Source organism: Ranitomeya imitator, chromosome 5 (genome assembly GCF_032444005.1).
Source record: "Ranitomeya imitator isolate aRanImi1 chromosome 5, aRanImi1.pri, whole genome shotgun sequence".
NCBI classification, from domain to species: Eukaryota; Metazoa; Chordata; class Amphibia; order Anura; family Dendrobatidae; genus Ranitomeya; species Ranitomeya imitator.
The window spans coordinates 716,058,585-716,080,715 of NC_091286.1; the positions used below are offsets into that span (position 1 = coordinate 716,058,585).

A 22,131-nucleotide genomic window follows, 5' to 3' on the forward strand; every position below is an offset into this window, starting at 1 on the left:
GGCACGCTATTACGCTGTGGAGCCCGGCACATTATTACACTGAGGAGCCCGGCACATTATTACACTGAGGAGTCCGGCACATTATTACACTGAGGAGTCCGGCACATTATTACGCTGTGGAGCCCGGCACGTTATTACACTGTGGAGCCCGGCACGTTATTACACTGTGGAGCCCGGCACATTATTACACTGTGGAGCCCGGCACGTTATTACACTGTGGAGCCCGGCACATTATTACTCTGTGGAGCCCGGCACGTTATTACACTGTGGAGTCCGGCACGTTATTACACTGTGGAGCCCGGCATGCTATTACACTGTGGAGCCCGGCACGTTATTACACTGTGGAGTCCGGCACGTTATTACACTGTGGAGCCCGGCATGCTATTACACTGTGGAGCCCGGCACGTTATTACACTGTGGAGCCCGGCACGTTATTACACTGTGGAGCCCGGCACGCTATTACGCTGTGGAGCCCGGCACATTATTACACTGAGGAGCCTGGCACATTATTACACTGAGGAGCCTGGCACATTATTACTCTGTGGAGCCCGGCACATTATTACACTGAGGAGTCCGGCACATTATTACTCTGTGGAGCCCGGCATGCTATTACACTGTGGAGCCCAGCAAGTTATTACACTGTGGAGCCCGGCACGTTATTACACTGTGGAGCCCGGCACGTTATTACACTGTGGAGCCCGGCACGTTATTACACTGTGGAGCCCGGCACGCTATTACGCTGTGGAGCCCGGCACATTATTACACTGAGGAGCCCGGCACATTATTACACTGAGGAGTCCGGCACATTATTACACTGAGGAGTCCGGCACATTATTACGCTGTGGAGCCCGGCACGTTATTACACTGTGGAGCCCGGCACATTATTACGCTGTGGAGCCCGGCACATTATTACACTGAGGAGTCCGGCACATTATTACTCTGTGGAGCCCGGCATGCTATTACACTGTGGAGCCCGGCACGTTATTACACTGTGGAGCCCGGCACGCTATTACGCTGTGGAGCCCGGCACATTATTACATTGAGGAGCCCGGCACGCTATTATTACGCTGTGGAGCCTGGCACATTATTACGCTGAGGAGCCTGGCACGTTATTACACTGTGGAGCCCGGCACAATAGCGTGCCGGGCTCCTCAGTGTAATAATGTGCCGGGTGTCATACCATTGCTGCCGCCTCCCCAGTCAGCGTCTCTTTCTCCGCGCTCGCTCCCGGCCTCTGCTTCTCGTGCGCGCGCGCATACCAGGTTCAGTGCTGCGCCTGTGCACTTCCGATCTTCATCTCCTCTATGGTCCTGGAGGACTAATACCCTGAGGTCAGTTCTGCTTATTGTCCTCTCTATGGTACTGGAGGTCTGTTACCTGGAAGTGCTACCCTGCCTGTAGGTATTTAAACTGCTTCCTGCCGTCCCTCTGTGCCTGGTTATCATTTGTTCCTTCAGGTGTTCCTGGCCGCTCTTAGTCTCTGTGAAGTTCGCTTTCCCTCTGACTTTCGGGTTATCCTATCTGTCCTTTGTTCCTGCCGTGTCCTGCCTGTTCTGTGTGAAGTGACCGAGGGCAAGGGCGCCCATGTATATCCATAATCTGGCCCAGCAAAACTTCCACACTCAGATTCCATTTTAACAACCGTATCTTTACTGTTATACATTTTCCTTAACAAAGCGGAACACAACAATAGACAGTACAAAATATGCCTATTCACAGAGATAACGTGTAATAACAAACTGTCCCTCACTTTCCCTAGCCACACGTTACCAGTTCCTTTGCTCCAGGAGATTATCTTCCCACGTCGCAGGCCTGTCTGTCACTGCAGGGGGACGCTCCAGCCGAAGAGAAAACAACAAGGATTAAACAAAACTCCGTCCCTCAGGTCCAGACTGTAGTCCTTGGGGTTCAACAGGTAAGGCTGGGTTCCCATTGCGTTATGGGACCGCGTTTAATGGACCGCGTTGCACGGCGAAATTAACGCCGTGCAACGTGTCCGTTAACGCGCCCATTGAAGGCAATGGGAACGCGCTTCACTAGCGCGTGCCATGTTCGACACGCGCTAGCGACGCGCCGGTGATTCCTGGCGCGCCGCGGACGCTGCTTGCAGCGTCCGAGGCGCGCCCGCGGTCCGTTCCCCGCTCTCGCAGATCGGGGATCTGTGAGAGCGGGGACGTTACCGCGACCCCGACCACAGCACCATAGAAAACATTGCGTTAGCGCAATGCGCTAGCGCTAAACGGATTGCACTAACGCAATGTGACCCTAGCCTAAGGGTGGAATGTTCGGCCTCTCAACAGAGGACCCGCTTACAGTTCATGGGCTCCAGGGTCTGTGAAGATGTCACCGTTGGGTGCTCCGCAGTGTGGGAGCTGGGAACAATCTGGATGTCAGCTTCCAAGAGATAGCGGTCATCCAGGCAATCTTCTATATCGCCTCTACAGGAGGACGCCAGCACACACCGACCTCTCTCTGCACACACCAGTTTCCCGGGCTCTCTTGTTCCCTCCCCTTCCTGTTCACATGACATCACAGGGGGAAGTTCTGCCAATACAGTTTGTTTCTCTGTAATCACATTCGGCATAGGTATACATAGTAATATAGTAACATAGTAACATAGTTAGTAAGGCCGAAAAAAGACATTTGTCCATCCAGTTCAGCCTATATTCCATCATAATAAATCCCCAGATCTACGTCCTTCTACAGAACCTAATAATTGTATGATACAATATTGTTCTGCTCCAGGAAGACATCCAGGCCTCTCTTGAACCCCTCGACTGAGTTCGCCATCACCACCTCCTCAGGCAAGCAATTCCAGATTCTCACTGCCCTAACAGTAAAGAATCCTCTTCTATGTTGGTGGAAAAACCTTCTCTCCTCCAGACGCAAAGAATGCCCCCTTGTGCCCGTCACCTTCCTTGGTATAAACAGATCCTCAGCGAGATATTTGTATTGTCCCCTTATATACTTATACATGGTTATTAGATCGCCCCTCAGTCGTCTTTTTTCTAGACTAAATAATCCTAATTTCGCTAATCTATCTGGGTATTGTAGTTCTCCTATCCCCTTTATTAATTTTGTTGCCCTCCTTTGTACTCTCTCTAGTTCCATTATATCCTTCATGAGCACCGGTGCACAAAACTGGACACAGTACTCCATGTGCGGTCTAACTAGGGATTTGTACAGAGGCAGTATAATGCTCTCATCATGTGTATCCAGACCTCTTTTAATGCACCCCATGATCCTGTTTGCCTTGGCAGCTGCTGCCTGGCACTGGCTGCTCCAGGTAAGTTTATCATTAACTAGGATCCCCAAGTCCTTCTCCCTGTCAGATTTACCCAGTGGTTTCCCGTTCAGTGTGTAATGGTGATATTGATTCCTTCTTCCCATGTGTATAACCTTACATTTATCATTGTTAAACCTCATTTGCCACCTTTCAGCCCAAGTTTCCAACTTATCCAGATCCATCTGTAGCAGAATACTATCTTCTCTTGTATTAACTGCTTTACATAGTTTTGTATCATCTGCAAATATCGATATTTTACTGTGTAAACCTTCTACCAGATCATTAATGAATATGTTGAAGAGAACAGGTCCCAATACTGACCCCTGCGGTCCCCACTGGTCACAGCGACCCAGTTAGAGACTATACCATTTATAACCACCCTCTGCTTTCTATCACTAAGCCAGTTACTAACCCATTCACACACAATTTCCCCCAGACCAAGCATTCTCATTTTGTGTACCAACCTCTTGTGCGGCACGGTATCAAACGCTTTGGAAAAATCGAGATATACCACGTCCAATGACTCACCGTGGTCCAGCCTATAGCTTACCTCTTCATAAAAACTGATTAGATTGGTTTGACAGGAGCGATTTCTCATAAATCCATGCTGATATGGAGTTAAACAGTTATTCTCATTGAGATAATCCAGAATAACATCCCTCAGAAACCCTTCAAATATTTTACCAACAATAGAGGTTAGACTTACTGGCCTATAATTTCCAGGGTCACTTTTAGAGCCCTTTTTGAATATTGGCACCACATTTGCTATGCGCCAATCCTGCGGAACAGACCCTGTCGCTATAGAGTCCCTAAAAATAAGAAATAATGGTTTATCTATTACATTACTTAGTTCTCTTAGTACTCGTGGGTGTATGCCATCCGGACCCGGAGATTTATCTATTTTAATCTTATTTAGCCGGTTTCGCACCTCTTCTTGGGTTAGATTGGGGACCCTTAATATAGGGTTTTCATTGTTTCTTGGGATTTCACCTAGCATTTCATTTTCCACCGTGAATACCGTGGAGAAGAAGGTGTTTAATATGTTAGCTTTTTCCTCGTCATCTACAACCATGCTTTCCTCACTATTTTTTAAGGGGCCTACATTTTCAGTTTTTATTCTTTTACTATTGATATAGTTGAAGAACAGTTTGGGATTAGTTTTACTCTCCTTAGCAATGTGCTTCTCTGTTTCCTTTTTGGCAGCTTTAATTAGTTTTTTAGATAAAGTATTTTTCTCCCTATAGTTTTTTAGAGCTTCAATGGTGCCATCCTGCTTTAGTAGTGCAAATGCTTTCTTTTTACTGTTAATTGCCTGTCTTACTTCTTTGTTTAGCCACATTGGGTTTTTCCTATTTCTAGTCCTTTTATTCCCACAAGGTATAAACCGCTTACACTGCCTATTTAGGATGTTCTTAAACATTTCCCATTTATTATCTGTATTCTTATTTCTGAGGATATTGTCCCAGTCTACCAGATTAAGGGCATCTCTAAGCTGGTCAAACTTTGCCTTCCTAAAGTTCAGTGTTTTTGTGACTCCCTGACAAGTCCCCCTAGTGAAAGACAGGTGAAACTGTACAATATTGTGGTCGCTATTTCCTAGATGCCCAACCACCTGCAGATTTGTTATTCTGTCAGGTCTATTAGATAGTATTAGGTCTAAAAGTGCTGCTCCTCTGGTTGGATTCTGCACCAATTGTGAAAGATAATTTTTCTTGGTTATTAGCAGAAACCTGTTGCCTTTATGGGTTTCACAGGTTTCTGTTTCCCAGTTAATATCCGGGTAGTTAAAGTCCCCCATAACCAGGACCTCATTATGGGTTGCAGCTTCATCTATCTGCTTTAGAAGTAGACTTTCCATGGTTTCTGTTATATTTGGGGGTTTGTAACAGACCCCAATGAGAATTTTGTTACCATTTTTCCCTCCATGAATTTCAACCCATATGGACTCGACATCCTCATTCCCTTCGCTAATATCCTCCCTTAAAGTGGACTTTAGACAAGACTTTACATAGAGACAAACCCCTCCTCCTCTCCGATTTTTACGATCCTTTCTAAACAGACTGTAACCCTGTAAGTTAACTGCCCAGTCATAGCTTTCATCTAACCATGTCTCGGTTATTCCCACTATGTCAAAGTTACCTGTAGATATTTCTGCTTCTAGTTCTTCCATCTTGTTTGTCAGGCTTCTGGCGTTTGCGAGCATGCAGTTTAGAGGATTTTGTTTTGTTCCAATCTCCTCGCTGTGGATTGCTTTAGAAATGTTCTTACCTCCCATCTGAGTATGTTTTCCTGGGTTTTCTTTGTTCAAGTCTGTTTTTCTTCCCGTCCCCTCTTTTTCTAGTTTAACGCCCTCCTGATGAGTGTAGCGAGTCTTCTGGCGAATGTGTGTTTCCCAGGTTTGTTGAGGTGTAGTCCATCTCTGGCGAGGAGTCCATCGTACCAGTAATTCACACCGTGGTCCAGGAATCCGAATCCTTGTTGTCTGCACCATCGTCTTAGCCAGTTGTTTGCATCAAGGATCCTGTTCCATCTCCTGATGCCATGCCCGTCTACTGGAAGGATAGAAGAAAAAACTACCTGTGCATCCAGTTCCTTTACTTTCTTCCCCAACTCTTCAAAGTCTTTGCAGATTGTCGGTAGGTCTTTCCTTGCCGTGTCATTGGTGCCAACATGTATCAGAAGAAATGGGTGGACGTCCTTGGAGCTGAAGAGCTTTGGTATCCTATCGGTCACATCCTTGATCATCGCACCTGGAAGGCAGCATACTTCTCTTGCAGTTATGTCCGGTCTGCAGATGGCTGCTTCTGTGCCTCTCAGTAGTGAGTCTCCCACCACCACCACTCTTCGTTGCTTCTTGTCTGTACTTTTTGCTGTCACTTGTTGCTGTGTGCCCTTTTCTTTTTTGCTTGCTGGTATTGCTTCATTCTTAGGTGTGCCATCTTCATCCTCTACAATGATTTGATATCGGTTCTTCAGTTGTGTGGTTGGTGATTTCTCCATGGTCTTCTTGCTTCTTTTGGTCACATGCTTCCACTCATCTGCTTTTGGAGGTTCTCTGACACTTTTTTCACCTTCTGTGACCAGTAGAGATGCTTCTGTTCTGTCTAGAAAATCTTCATTCTCTTTGATGAGTTTCAAAGTTGCTATTCTTTCTTCCAGACCCCGCACCTTTTCTTCTAAAAGGGCCACTAGTCTACACTTCTGACAGGTGAAATTTAATTCTTCTTCTGGTCGGTCTGTGAACATGTAGCACATGCTGCAGCTCACCATGTAGGTTGTCACATTTGCCATGTTGCTCCTAGATCCTGCTGACTTGCTGTGTGTTTTCCTTCTTGTGTAATCTACTCAGCCAAGCTCTCTTGCAATAATATCCTACAGGCAAAAATTTGGCGATGCTTTCCAAGCAGCTGGTCCCGGCTGTACCCAACGATCTTCTAGCTTAGGGAGACTTCGCTTTTCCCAGAAGGCACCTGGAATATGCAAATTAGCCTCCTCAAGCTTGTATAACTTCTGGCCACACGGGGGCAGTGTCTGTCACAGATTCTATGTCAATGATAATAGAACAGTCACAGCCGGCCAGCTCACTAAACGCCCCCCCGCTTAAAGGTTGGCAGTCACTGTCAACGACTGTCCCCAGGGCGGCGATGGCTGTGGAGGTTGTAGGACCCGGCTGCGGAAAAGGCCACACATATTGGTCTCTGTAGGACTGTCCCGGGGGCACTCCGGCGGTAGTCCTCGTTGTCCACCTAACGGGTGCCAGCCCCTCCCCCCGATCAGTCACCCCAGTCGGTAAGTCAGTCGAGAAGGTAAGGGGTTCAGACGCGTCAGTCAGGCGAGCAGGGGTAGGGATGTCTTCCACCTCTACACCCCCAGTATCGGTGTCTCCCACAGCATTAGCGATATCCATCTCTCCAGGTATTACAGGAGGGGAGTCAGGCTGAGAACGACATGGGCGCAACATGTTGCGGTGCAGGGTGCGGAGGCTGCCGCTGTCTTCGCCTTGTACTTGGTAGACGGGGCCACCAGGGTACGGGTGTCCAATTATTCGATAGACTTCGGTCTCCCACTTGGGCCGGAGTTTTCCTTGCGGTTTCTTTATACGAACTAGGACCAGTTGACCCACACTCAGTAGGTCTTCTTGTACTGGAAGTGGATCAGCGTGGACCTGGTCCTGGATCTGCTGTTCCACCAGCCGGTAGACAGTTTCCATCCTTTGACGGTGTGCTTGTAGCCAGGAAGGATAGGTACCACAGGCGTCTTCATCAAAGTTAGACAGGTGTAGCTCATGGATGCCTTTGCCTGGGCGGCCAAAAAGGAGGGTGTAAGGCGTGTATCCGGTGACAGAATGGACTTGATTGTTATAGGCCCACAGCAGTTCTGGGAGGAATCGAGGCCAGTCGGGATTTTTGTCTTCTGCTAAGGTTCGGATCAGTTGTAAGAGGGTCCGGTTGAAACGTTCACACGCGCCATTCCCTTGTGGATGATACGGGGTGGTCCTGGACTTCTTGATTCCATACAGCTGCTGGAGTTCTTCAATGACTCACCCTTCGAAACACGCCCCCTGATCAGAGTGCAGCCGCTCTGGACACCCGTAGACCCGAACGAAGTGTTGACAGATGGCCTGTGCAGCTGATTCGGCAGTCTGATCTTTGGTAGCAACAGCGACGGCGAATTTTGTGAAGTGGTCTACCATCACCAGACAGTACTGGTAGCCACTATTCGCCGTTCCAATCAACAGATAGTCCACCAACAATTCGAGGGGCCTTGATGTGCTAATAGTCTGGACGGGTGCACGCTGCTCAGTAGACTTGTGGAGTTCACATGTACGACATCCTAGGCAGACGTTTTCAACCAGCTTACGGAGTCCTGGGCAAAAAATGAATTGCTGGGTCCACCGGAGGGTCTTGTCTATGCCGAAGTGGCCGTTCCTTCTGTGGGCTTCAGCCACCATCTCATGGGCCAGCTGCACCGGGACGACAATCTGCAAACATTCTTCCAGCATATGGGATAAAAGGGCCCTGCGATACAAGACTCCATCCTTCACGATCAGCCGATCCCATTGGGCAAGTAGGGCAGAGGTCCTGGTTGATAGTCGGGCTCTTACTTCAGAGGGTGGTTTCTCTTGTGTCTTCACGTACTGTTTCAGTAAGACGTGTTCAGGGTCTCGATCTTGAAGCTTGGCCCATTCTTGTTGGGACGGGGGGACCCCACTACGGCTTCGCTCCCGCCTACAGCATACTGGCGGCTATCTTCTATTTGTTTAGCTAGCCGGGCAAAGTCGGGCAGTTCATCTTCCTCCAACTCTTCATCCCGGTCCCCCACTGGCGGGGATGATGTCACTCTGGAAAGGCTGTCAGCATTCTGATTCTCCGTCCCCGCTCTGTATTTAATTTTGTATTGGAATCTAGAGAGCCTTGCCATCCAGCGCTGTTCCATTGCCCCTAGTTTGGCATTTTCTAGGTGGGCAAGAGGATTGTTGTCTGTCACAACCAGCACCTCCGCCCCTGTCAGGTAGCCAGCAAATTTCTCTGTCATAGCCCAGGTCAGGGCCAGGAGTTCCAGGCGGAAAGAGCTGTAGTTGACGGTGTTCTTTTCGGTGTCACGGAGGGATCTACTGGCATAGGCTATTACGCGTTCCTTGTTATCTTGGACTTGGGAGCGGACCGCCCCGAGACCTTGAAGGCTGGCGTCGGTGTATAACTGGAACGGCAGGGTGTAATCTGCAAATGCCAGAATAGGGGGCGATGTCAAGGCAGCTTGAAGCGCCCGGAAGGATTTTTCTTGGTCGGACCCCCAGCTGATGCGTCATCCTCTGGGACTGTTCGCGGTCCCTCGGAGAGTCTCATGCAGTGGTTCCGCAAGCCGGGCAAAGTCCTTGACAAATCTGCGGTAATAGCCCGCTAGCCCCAGGAAAGTCTGGACTTCTTTGATGGTAGTTGGTTGTGGCCACTCTCGGACAGCTGCTATCTTCTCTGTAGAGGGTTGGACTCCTTCGGCCGAGATCCGGTGTCCCAGGTAATCGATCTCCTGCTGGAATAGACGGCACTTGCTGGGCTTCAACTTCAAGCCGTGTCTCTTCAAGCGCTGGAGCACTTTGCCAAGCTTGTGAAGATGATTCTCAAAGGTGGCGGAGTATACCACGATGTCATCAAGGTATATCAGCGTGAATTCGAAGTTGAAATCTCCCAGACAGCGTTCCATCAGTCTCTAAAAGGTCCCTGGTGCATTACTCAAGCCGAATGGCATCCGGTCAAACTCGTACAGGCCCATGGGAAGGATGAAGGCGGTCTTTTCTCTGTCCTTCTCACTCATGGGGACCTGCCAATATCCACTGGCCAAGTCTAGAGACGAAAAATATTTGGCCTTCTTCAGGGCGGTCAGTGACTCTTCGATCCGGGGGAGTGGATAGGAGTCCCGGATCGTGCAAGCGTTCAGCTGACTGTAGTCTACGCAAAATCTCAGGGATCCATCTTTCTTTTTGACTATCACCACGGGTGCAGCCCATGGGCTCTGGCTCTCCCGCACCACTCCAGCGTGTAGCATAGATTCTAAGAGGCTTTTCACCTCCAGGTATTGTTGAGGTGGTATTTGTCGGTACCTCTCGCGAATAGGGGCAGTATCGCCCGTGGGAATCTCGTGTTGGATACTGGTGGTGTACCCGAAGTCGGTGTCATGCTTTCCAGAGGAGTCTTGGTGTTCGCGCAGTAGTCTCTCCACTTGAGACACTTCCTGTTTGGTGTACTGGGACGGGTCCAGTTGCACTTTTTCCAGTAGTTTTCGCCCAATGTCTTAATCATCTGCTTGAGCATTTATGGCTGAGACAGTTACCGTCCAGCCATCTTCTGTAGACGGGGTGAATTGTAAGGGCCCCATGGGGTTCACTTCTGTGGGTAGAGCATATACTCTGGCAAGTTGCGTGCCAGCTTCAAGGGCTACACCTACATCTGCGGTGTTGTTCAGCCGGACAGGGACTCTTCCGTTCCTCACGACGGCTAGGGTGCGGGCGACTAGTGGGTTTAGCTTACCCCCACTTGGAGCCCTCGGCTCGATTAACACGTCAACTCCTTCAAGCTGTCGGTTGGTGTTAAGAGGCAGGGAAATGACTGTCTCTTTTTCAGCGGGCAAAGTAATCCGGGTACAGCGGGGCACCTTAATGGCTGCTAGGGGTAGTTGTTCCTTTGCCATCTGTTGAAGTCCAACGGTCCGGATTACGCGCTGGAACGCCAGACGAGTCGGTTTATGTTTCGTAACCTTCTGCCAGTACTTGGGCCCTTTTCTTGTCAACAGCATAAGATCCAGGTCTTTCAAGATATTCATTCCGATTATTACTGGGGTCTCGGAGCCGAAGCCTTCCTTGATAACGACAATTCCTCGTTTCCCTAGGTCTTGTCCGCAGGCCTTCGTATCCATCCAGGCGATTCCGGTTACTGGGATGGGTAGGTTGTTAGCTGCAATTATCTTAATGGTGGTATCTGGATCACAAGCAGTTCTTGGTTTGAGGTACTCTTCATAAAACTGTTCAGAGATCGTGGTCACTTGCGACCCAGTGTCCATCAATCCTTGTACTGCAACTCCCTCCAGAATAACTTCAAGTGTAGGACTAGTCGAGGCAAGAGTACTCCGTTGCTGGCTCTGTTTTTCTACACCCCATTCTCTATCCCCCCCTGCTGCTCGAACCTCAGCTGCAGGGGTGTCTAGTTTAACGGCGGCCATTGTGGTGAGACCTGGCATGGCGGCTCTGCTCGTGGATGTAGCTGATATTCCGTTCGTCGTGGTAACTGATGGTTTGTTCGTTGAGGACAACGGTTCGCCCTATGACGAGGATCACCACATGACCAACACGGTCCTGCGGGACGGCTAGGTTGCATCCGCTGGTCTCTGTCGTTCTAGTGTTAACTGTGACACCTGTTGCTGTAAATCTGCTACCATCTGTTTCAGCTCCTCGGTGTCACTGTTGGGCTGTTTAATGTCTAATATGGGTCTGCACGCAGCGCTTTGAGTCCCCACATCCATGACGGGTCCCCTAGAACGTTCTATGGCCTCCTGCTTGACTTCAGCGAAGGTGAGAGTCGGCGTCATCTGAATCAAGTCCTGTAGCGTACGGTTAAGATACTGGTCTCTCAGCCCTATAACGAATTGGTCTCTCAGTACCAGGTCACGAGGAGCTATAGTAGCCAGTTGTTCCCCTTTTGCCCTTTTGACTTGTTCAAGGAGTACCTGAAGGGCATTTGCATATTGGGGGATGTCTTCCCATTCAAGCTGTGTCCGTCTAAAGAACAGGTATCGCAGTGTTCCCTGGTACGTAGTAGGTCCATAGGTCTTTTCCAGCACCCGCACCAAGTCCTCCAACGTACGCTGCCCCCTGACCGTCTCCAGTCTGACTGTCGTCCATGCCTCCCCCTCTAGCGTCAGTATCGCCATTTCTGCCAAGGTCTTAGGGTCAATATTATACATTTCTCCCAGTATCCGCACTTGTTCCGCCCATTCTGGTACGGGGTAGTTTCGCCCGCCAAACTTCCTGACCTGGTTTACAATGGACACCGGCGGCGGTTTCTGCCTGTACACTGGGTGGGAATCTTGCTGGGCACAGATCCTGCTGACTACGCCAGATGAAGTGACCGAGGGCAAGGTCGCCCATGTATATCCATGATCTGGCCCAGCAAAACTTCCACACTCAGATTCCATTTTAACAACCGTATCTTTACTGTTATACATTTTCCTTAACACAGCGGAACACAATAATAGACAGTACAAAATATGTCTATTCACAGAGATAACGTGTAATAACAAACTGTCCCTCACTTTCCCTAGCCACACGTTACCAGTTCCTTTGCTCCAGGAGATTATCTTCCCACGTCACAGGCCTGTCTGTCTGCAGGGGGACGCTCCAGCCGAAGAGAAAAACAACAGGGATTAAACAAAACTACGTCCCTCAGGTCCAGACTGTAGTCCTTGGGGTTCAACAGGTAAGGGTGGAAGGTTCGGCCTCTCAACAGAGGATCCGCTTACAGTTCATGGGCTCCAGGGTCTGTGAAGATGTCACCGTTGGGTGCTCCGCAGTGTGGGAGCTGGGAACAATCTGGATGTCAGCTTCCAAGAGATAGCGGTCATCCAGGCAATCTTCTATATCGCCTCTACAGGAGGACGCCAGCACACACCGACCTCTCTCTGCACACACCAGTTTCCCGGATCTCTTGTTCCCTCCCCTTCCTGTTCACATGACATCACAGGGGGAAGTTCTGCCAATACAGTTTGTCCCTCTGTAATCACATTCGGCCACACGGGGGCAGTGTCTGTCACAGATTCTATGTCAATGATAATAGAACAGTCACAGCCGGCCAGCTCACTACATGTGTTCCTCCTGTATCCTGCTAGCCTCTGCGTTATCCTCAGTTCCTCCGCCAGTCCCTGTACTGCTGCAGTGTACCCATCAGTCCTGTGTCTCTGCAGTACTCTCTATAGGACTGCACTCGGGTGTCATCTGAGTGCAGCCTGATTCTATAGCATAACACTGTGGTCCTACTATCTCCGCCTCATCTTGGTCTTCTCCCGTCCTGGTCCTCCAGCTTCCGTGGCGATAGTCCCTCACGGGCCTGCCCCTAACTCTCCCTGTATTGGGGGCGGTCCATCTGGTCAGCTCGTCCGTGAGGGGTTCGTCGTCGCGGTCTAGAGGGTCCACTTCCCGTTTTCCTCCTGTGAATCGTCACACTCTCTATAGGACTGCACTCGGGTGACATCTGAGTGCAGCCTGATTCTTACAGCATAATACCGGGCTCCACAGCGTAATAATGTGTCGGGCTCCACATAATAATAGCATGCCGGGCTCCACAGCGTAAGAACGTGCCTGACTCCACAGCATAATAGTGTTTGGGGCTCCGCAGTGTAACTATGTGCTATGCTCCATAGTGTAATAATGCGCCAGGCTCCACAGTATGTTGGATCCAATTTATAATTTGTCAGGTCTGGTTTATTATAAAATATTATAAAAGTGTTACTCCATAATAATCAAAAATAAAAAAATGTGTATAAACAATAAATATTTTATGGCCGTACACAACTACACAGGAAAAATAAAAATGAAAAGTTAGTAATTAAAATTAAGAAGCTTTGAAAGCAACGAGAGACATAAAATAATGATGTTCAGAAGACAATACAAAGGGCGGCCACCAGGAGGCAGAATACTGCCAAGGAATGATGACGACAGGCTGGACATGCAGAATGTATCTCCACAAAGATTATTACCATGTAATTCTGACAGATCTATAGAGATATGGAGCAATGTAATGCACAAAGCGATGTAAAGCTGGATTATGTGAGCACATCGTCTCCCCTACAGACCCCGACATGCATTGCGACCCTACTTCATCTGTGGGCCAGAGGTGGACGGCATGAGGTGTCTTAAATAGAAGCAAAGATGTGCAGATAGGTCAAAGCAAACTGAATAATTAACCAGCAGCAGTTGTATGCCGTATCAGAGCACACGGTGAGACGACCACACGGTCAGACGATCACACGGTCAGACGACCACACGGTCAGACGACCACACGGTCAGACTGTCACACGGTCAGACGACCACACGGTCAGACGACCACACGGTCAGACGATCACACGGTCAGACGGTCACACGGTCAGACGACCACACGGTCAGACGGTCAGACGACCACACTGTCAGACGATCACACGGTCAGACGACCACACGGTCAGACGGTCACACGGTCAGACGACCACACGGTCAGACGACCAGACGGTCACACGGTCAGACGATCACACGGTCAGACGACGACACCGTCTGACCGTGTGGTCGTCTGACCGTGTGGTCGTCTGACCGTGTGACCGTCTGACCGTGTGGTCGTCTGACCGTGTGGTCGTCTGACCACCACACGGTCAGACGACCACACGGTCAGACGACCACACGGTCAGACGACCACACGGTCACACGGTCAGACGACCACACGGTCAGACGACCACACGGTCAGACGGTCACACGGTCAGACGACCACACGGTCAGACGGTCACACGGTCAGACGACCACATTCATCAGGTGATGATGGACATCCCCACGAATTGAAGCAAGCTTGCAGGGAAGGTGCCATGCTCAAGAAGAGAAAAATGTGCATAGAAGATAGTGGATCAAGGAGAAGCAAATAGGAGTCTAATAAGGTGGATCAGGCATATAATATGTTGGGTCCAGTACAGGGGCGGACACAGACAGCTGCACAGGTGGTATGTTCGCCGCTGGTCCAGTATATATACTCTGGGACCCTATATGTTATACAGCATATATTAATACATTGGGTCTGGTATGTTAGAGGTGACTCTGGTTTAGGATGCATCTTACATACTGTATTAATTTTTTTAATTTGACTTTTTTGTAGATTTTTCACTGCAGATTTCCACGTTTAGTCCAAGTCCTCGACTTCAGAGCAAAGATCCAGGTGACAAAAATATTAGTCTTATCATCCTCTTATTGCACTGATCATGGAAGGCTCCATAGTCTCCAGGGAACCAGTGGGTGGAGTGCTCCATATTCTCCATGGTATCTGGGGGTAGAAGATTCCCTGGTCTCCATGGTATCGGTGGGTGGAAAGCTCCATATTCTCCATGGTATCTGGGGGTAGAAGATTCCCTGGTCTCCATGGTATCGGTGGGTGGAAAGCTCCATATTCTCCATGATATCAGTGGGTGGAGTGCTCGATATTCTCCATGCTATCTGTGGGTGGAAGGTTCCAGAGTCTCCATGGAATTGGTAGGTGGGAAGTTCAATATTTTCCATGTTATCAGTGGGTGGTAGCAGTGGTGTAACTAGAGTTTAATGGGCGCTGATGCAGAATTTGGACCGTCATGCTGCTCAGATGTATGGGTCCCTGTAGCATTTTAGATTTTACAAAGACATGTTCAAAATATATCAATCTCATAAAAAAAACTCAGCAATAACCATTTTGTAAGTAATTCCAAATAACACATATCACCATATTGTTACTGAACAAGTGCCTGTACTTTAACTAATGCACCAATAATAAATCAATAAATTAAATACCACCACATAGTGCCTGAGTATAACCACCACATAGCATCCATTTATCACCAACATAAGGTGTCTGTGTAACCACCATCCTGATATTGAAAAAGTCAGTTATGCAAACACCAATAATACCACATGCAAGGGAGAAATACTGCCACACCATGACCAAACCACATATTACTGCCACATAGTAACTTAATAATACCACAAACAAAGGGTAAATACATCACACCATTGCCAGACCACATATTACCACCACATAGTGATCGAATAATGCCACATACAAGGAACAAATATCTCCACAGTGACCAGATCACATATTGCCACCACATAGTGATAAGACCATATACATAAGATGAATACCACCATACCATGACCATACCACATAGTGACTGAATAATACCACATACAAGGAACAAATACCGCCACACCATGGCCAGGCCACATTAACACCACTAAATGGCCAAATATTGCCACATACAAGGAACAAATACCGCCACACCATGACCAGACCACATATTACTACTACACAGTGATCGAATAATACCACATACAAGGGAAAAATAAAGCCACAATAGAATCATAGTATCATAGAATGTTAAAGTTGAAAGGGACCTCCAGGGTCATTGTGACTAGAGATGAGTGAATTTGCTCGGAAAACAATTGCCAAACGTTAATTCGGCACAAATATGGCACATTCGGATTCGTGATCGGAAACACGAGCAAAATTTTATAAAACCGGTAAAAATTGATAACGTTTAGTAACACTGCGGAAAATTATTTGCGTTGGCGCATACTTATTTTCATCACTTTTGCAGCGATAATGATGGTGTATCATGAGCGTTTTGCATGTGTTTGAGGGGAGGGGGTTTGCCGAGGCGCAGCGTTCTTGTACACAGTAATTTTTTTCCCTAACTTTATCTATGCACATTTCTGCCACAATTGATACAAAAATTGAAAGAAACGGATGGCACTCACCGGTTATAAAAACTTCTTTATTTGAATACTTTAAAACATCGGCGTTTGGAGGCTCGGAGCAGGAGTGGAATGGACGACGGCCGTTATCGCGCTGCAGTGGCGCTTCTGGTCACACAGGTGAGTGAGACTGACATCACCTCTTAGCATGCATATTGGGGGCCTTTTAGGCCCCCATGCTTACTTTTTTGCTATTATCTGCAAATTTCTTAAGTTAGAATTTTGAAACTGCAGGTAATCCTCAAGTGTGTCGTTTGTTGGTAATATCCAGTTGTTCATATAATTTTTTTCATAGGCATTCCGGTGTAACAATGCTTTTTTGGTGAAAACCACATCTGTACGGATTGGGGGCCTTGTAGGCCCCCCATGTATTTTTATCATGTTCTCAGTAGCGTTTGTGTCTCAAGTTACTTTATTTGTACTCAGTAATGCTGGTGGAGGGGCCAGGGTGTGGATAATAACGTGAGGATGTCATGTGATTTTTGGAGGGAGTGATAAGGCCATGACATCATCTCAGGTCCTTCTGAACACAGTAATGAGCTGTGTAGACAGTAATGAGGACAGTATACACTGTGAGCTAATTGTGAAGGACCTGAGATAAGATGTTGAGAGGAAGTCTGATTCAGTGTCTCTGATTCTAATGGCCCCTTCACATTAAGCGACGCTGCAGCGATACCGACAACGATCCGGATCGCTGCAGCGTCGCTGTTTGGTCGCTGGAGAGCTGTCACACAGACAGCTCTCCAGCGACCAACGATGCCGGTAACCAGGGTAAACATCGGGTAACTAAGCGCAGGGCCGCGCTTAGTAACCCGATGTTTACCCTGGTTACCATCCTAAAAGTAAAAAAAACAAACAGTACATACTTACCTACCGCTGTCTGTCCCCGGCGCTCTGCTTCTCTGGTCTGGCTGTGAGCACAGCGGCCGGAAAGCAGAGCGGTGACGTCACCGCTCTGCTTTCCGGCTGACCGACGCTCACAGCCAGTACAGGAGGAGAGCAGAGCAGAGCGCCGAGGACAGACAGCGGTAGGTAAGTATGTACTGTTTGTTTTTTTTACTTTTAGGATGGTAACCAGGGTAAGCATCGGGTTACTAAGCGCGGCCCTGCGCTTAGTTACCCGATGTTTACCCTGGTTACCAGTGAAGACATCGCTGGATCGGTGTCACACACGCCGATCCAGCGATGTCCACGGGAGATCCAGCGACGAAATAAAGTTCTGGACTTTGTTCAGCGACCAACGATCTCCCAGCAGGGGCCTGATCGTTGGTCGCTGTCACACATAGCGACTTCCTTAACGATATCGTTGCAACGTCACCAAAAGCAACGATATCGTTAACGATATCGTTATGTGTGAAGGTACCTTAAGAAGCCTGCAAAGGGTAAAGCTATTGAGCTACAGACATCCAGAGAATTGCACACCACCTAAAAGAAAGTATAAAAGGTAAGCGGTGCTGAGGGTGAGAGGAGGGAGGGGGGACATTACACTTACAGTGTGTCACACACAAGCAAAGAGTGGACAACCCTGATTCTGCTTATTGTTTTTTCTTTTAGTTTGCTAACATCTAGTCAGCAATGGCACAGTTTTCCTCCAAGCGTCTGAGTGTCCAAGAGATTGAAGCAATTGCGTTTCAAAGTGATGATGAAAGTGAACTATCTTTGTCCGATGATGAGTACCTGCCACCAGAGAATCAAACATCCTCAAGTGATTCTTGTTCTGATGATGAAGAAGTGAATACAGTGGATCCTCAAGAAGTGATAAGTAGAACATCCAAAACGAATATTTTTTGGGGACTGTAATCCTACATTAGTTGGACGTACTGCAATCCATAATATTGTGAGACAGGCTCAAGGAGCTGTGGGAAGTCCCAGTTACTTTTCCCCTAAAGACGTATTCTGTACTTTTTTTCTGACAATATTGCAGAAGTGGTCCTTTTATGTTCAAACCTAGAAGGAAGACGTATCGCTTCTGCAAAAAATAAGTCCTGGAAAAATATCTTAAGAGAAACTTTATGCATATATTGGACTTTTACTGCTGCCAGGGAGTCAAAAATCGTATGATGTCCCAATACGAGAATTATTTCTGGACCCACTTTGTGATCCACACTATGAGGCGACAATGTCAGTGGACAGATATGAGGAAATTAGAAGAATCATTCGATTTGATGATAAGCGAACTCGTGCATTGAGGTTTGAAACAGACAAATTAGCCCCTATCAGTTATATCTGGAACATATTTATCAAGAATTGCACCAAACTTTACAATCCTAGTACTAATGATACAGTAGATGAGCAACTTGTACCGTTCAGAGGACGCTGCAAGTTCATACAATACATGCCCAGCAAGCCAGCCAAATATGGAATCCAATCTTCTGGATGTGTGATTCTGCAAATTATTATGGCATAAATGGCGTCATCTACTGTGGCAAAGAGGTTGGTGCACCAGTACAGAAGGATCTGGGTCTGAAATTGTCAAAACTCTTGCTGTTCCAATATTCAATTCAGGCAGAAACAATACCATGGACAATTATTTCACCAATGTTGAGCTAGGCAATTTTCTGCTTCAAAAAGCTATTACACTTGTTGGTGCTATCAAGCCAAACCGACGAGAAATTCCAGAAGCGCTGAAACGCAATCGTTAGCGAGCACTTTATGAGAGGGTCTTTGGATTCAATAACAAAGCGACTTTGGTATCTTACAAAGCGAAGAAGGAGAAATCCGTGATTTTGCTCAGTACCATGCATCACAATGGCAGTATTGACAGCAATGACAGAAAATTAAAACCAGAAATCATCCTGCATTACAATATAACAAAATGAGGTGTAGACAAAATGGATGAGATGGTGGGAGAATATTCATGCAAGAGGCAAACAAAACGATGGCCTGTAGTACTTTTGCCATCATACATCCATTGCTTAAAAAACCATCCCACTGCTAATTATAGACCTGTCTCTAATCTTCCCTTCATCTCTAAACTCCTCGAGCACCTGGTCCACTCCCGTCTTACCCGCTATGAGATAACTCTTTTCTCGACCCTCTACAATACGGTTTCCGCTCTTTACACTCTACTGAAACTGCCCTCACTAAAGTCTCTAATGACCTACTAACAGCTAAATTTAATGGTCACTACTCCATGCTAATTCTCTTGGATCTCTCCGCAGCAATCGACACTGTGGATCATCAGCTCCTCCTCACTATGCTCCGCTCCATCGGCCTCAAGGACACCGTTCTCTTCTGGTTCTCCTCCTATCTCTCTGACCGATCCTTCACTGTAACTTTTGCTGGTTCCTCCTCCTCTCACCTTCCCCTTACTGTTTGGGTTCCTCAAGGATCAGTCCTAGGCCCCCTCCTCTTCTCGTTGTATACTGCCCCTATTGGACAAACAATCAGTAGATTTGGTTTCCAGTACCATCTCTATGCTGACGACACCCAATTATACACTTCTCCTGATATCACGCCTGCCTTATTAGAAAACACCAGTGATTGTCTTACCGCTGTCTCTAACATCATGTCCTCCCTCTATCTGAAACTGAACCTGTCAAAAACTTAACTGTTCTCTCCCTCTACTAACCTACCTTTGCCTGACATTGCCATCTCCGTGTGCGGTTCCACCATTACTCCAAAGCAACATGCCCGCTGCCTTGGGGTCATCCTTGATTCTGACCTTTCATTCACCCCCCACATCCGATCACTGGCTCACTCTTCTTACCTGCATCTCAAAAACATTTCTAGAATTCGCCCTTTTCTTACTTTCGACTCTGCAAAAACTCTTACTGTTTCACTTATTCATTCTCGTCTGGATTATTGTAACTCTCTACTGATCGGCCTCCCTCTTACCAAACTCTCCCCGCTCCAATCTGTCCTGAATGCTGCAGTCAGGATCATATTCCTCACCAACCGTTACACCGATGCCTCTACCCTGTGCCAGTCATTACACTGGTTACCTATCCACTCAAGAATCCAGTACAAAACTATTACCCTCATCCACAAAGCACTCCATGGCTCAGCACCACCCTACATCTCCTCTCTGGTCTCAGTCTACCACCCTACCCGTGCCCTCCGCTCCGCTAATGACCTCAGGTTAGCATCCTCAATAATCAGAACCTCCCACTCCCGTCTCCAAGACTTTACACGTGCTGCGCCGATTCTTTGGAATGCACTACCCAGGATAATATGATTAATCCGCAATCCCCATACTTTTAAGCTTGCCCTAAAAACTCATTTGTTCAGACTGGCCTACCGCCTCAACTCATTAACCTAACGATCCCTGTGTGGCCCATTAAAAAAACATAATCAGGTTCCTCCCATCATGTTCTCATACACTTTGTGCAGTTAATAGCCCTCTGTGTCTGTACTGCTACATACTTAGGCTGTTATCTGGTTCATGCAGCTTTACATCAACACCCGAGCCTAAAGGTACCTTCACACTAAACGATATCGCTAGCGATCCGTGACGTTGCAGCGTCCTCGCTAGCGATATCGTTCAGTTTGACACGCAGCAGCGATCAGAATGCTGCTGTGATGTCGCTAGTCGGGGCTAGAGGGCCAGCACTTTCTTTGGTCGCTGGCTCTCCCGCTGACATCGCTGAATCGGCGTGTGTGACACCGTTTCAGCGATGTCTTCGCTGGTAACCAGGGTAAACATCGGGTTACTAAGCGCAGGGCCGCGCTTAGTAACCCGATGTTTACCCTGGATACCATCCTAAAAGTAAAAAAAAACAAACGCTTCATACTTACCTTCGGCTGTCTGTCCCCGGCGCTGTGCTTTCCTGCACTCACTGTGAGCGCCGGCCAGCCGGAAAGCAGAACGGTGACGTCACCGCTCTGCTTTCCGGCCACTGTGCTCACAGTGAGTGCAGGAAAGCACAGCGCCGGGGACAGACAGCGGAAGGTAAGTATGAAGCGTTTGTTTTTTTTTACTTTTAGGATGGTATCCAGGGTAAACATCGGGTTACTAAGCGCGGCCCTGCGCTTAGTAACCCGATGTTTACCCTGGTTACCGGCATCGTTGGTCGCTGGAGAGCTGTCTGTGTGACAGCTCTCCAGCGACCAAACAGCGACGCTGCAGCGATCCGGATCGTTGTCGGTATCGCTGCAGCGTCGTTTAGTGTGAAAGTACCTTTACACTATGGCTGGTCCAAATAACTAAAGCAATTGTTACCATCCCCCTCTCGTGTCTCCCCTTTTCCTCATAGTTTGTAGCTTGCGAGCAGCAGGACCCTCATTCCTCTTGGTATCTGGTGATCGGGGCCCTCGCTCCTCCTGTATCTGGTGATCGGGGTCCTCATTCCTCTTGGTATCTGGTGATCGGGGCCCTCACTCCTCCTGTATCTGGTGATCGGGGCCCTCATTCCTCTTGGTATCTGGTGATCGGGGCCCTCGCTCCTCCTGTATCTGATGAGCAGGGCACTCACTCCTCCTGTATCTGGTGATCGGGGCCCTCACTCCTCCTGTATCTGGTGATCGGGGCCCTCACTCCTCCTGTATCTGGTGATCGGGGCCCTCACTCCTCCTGTATCTGGTGATCGGGGCCCTCACTGCTCTTGTATCTGGTGATCGGGGCCCTCACTCCTCCTGTATCTGGTGATCGGGGCCCTCACTGCTCCTGTATCTGGTGATCGGGACCCTCATTCCTCCTGTATCTGGTGATCGGGGCCCTCATTCCTCCTGTATCTGGTGAGCAGGGCCCTCACTCCTCCTGTATCTGGTGATCGGGGCCCTCATTCCTCCTGTATCTGGTGATCGGGGCCCTCATTCCTCCTGTATCTGGTGATCGGGGCCCTCACTCCTCCTGTATCTGGTGATCGGGGCCCTCGCTCCTCCTGTATCTGGTGATCGGGGCCCTCGC

The 22,131-nt window shown here is 48.3% G+C and overlaps 1 protein-coding gene across 1 annotated transcript in view; it reads left to right on the forward strand.

The window, feature by feature from the left end:
* The window catches only part of LOC138681001 (T-cell differentiation antigen CD6-like), a 361,581-nt gene that overhangs the window by 124,488 nt on the left and 214,962 nt on the right, over window positions 1–22,131 (forward strand). The window contains exon 8 of the mRNA XM_069768182.1: window positions 14,662–14,721. Within this exon, the coding sequence (XP_069624283.1) occupies window positions 14,662–14,721 (60 nt within the window). The remainder of the gene's footprint in view (window positions 1–14,661; window positions 14,722–22,131) is intronic.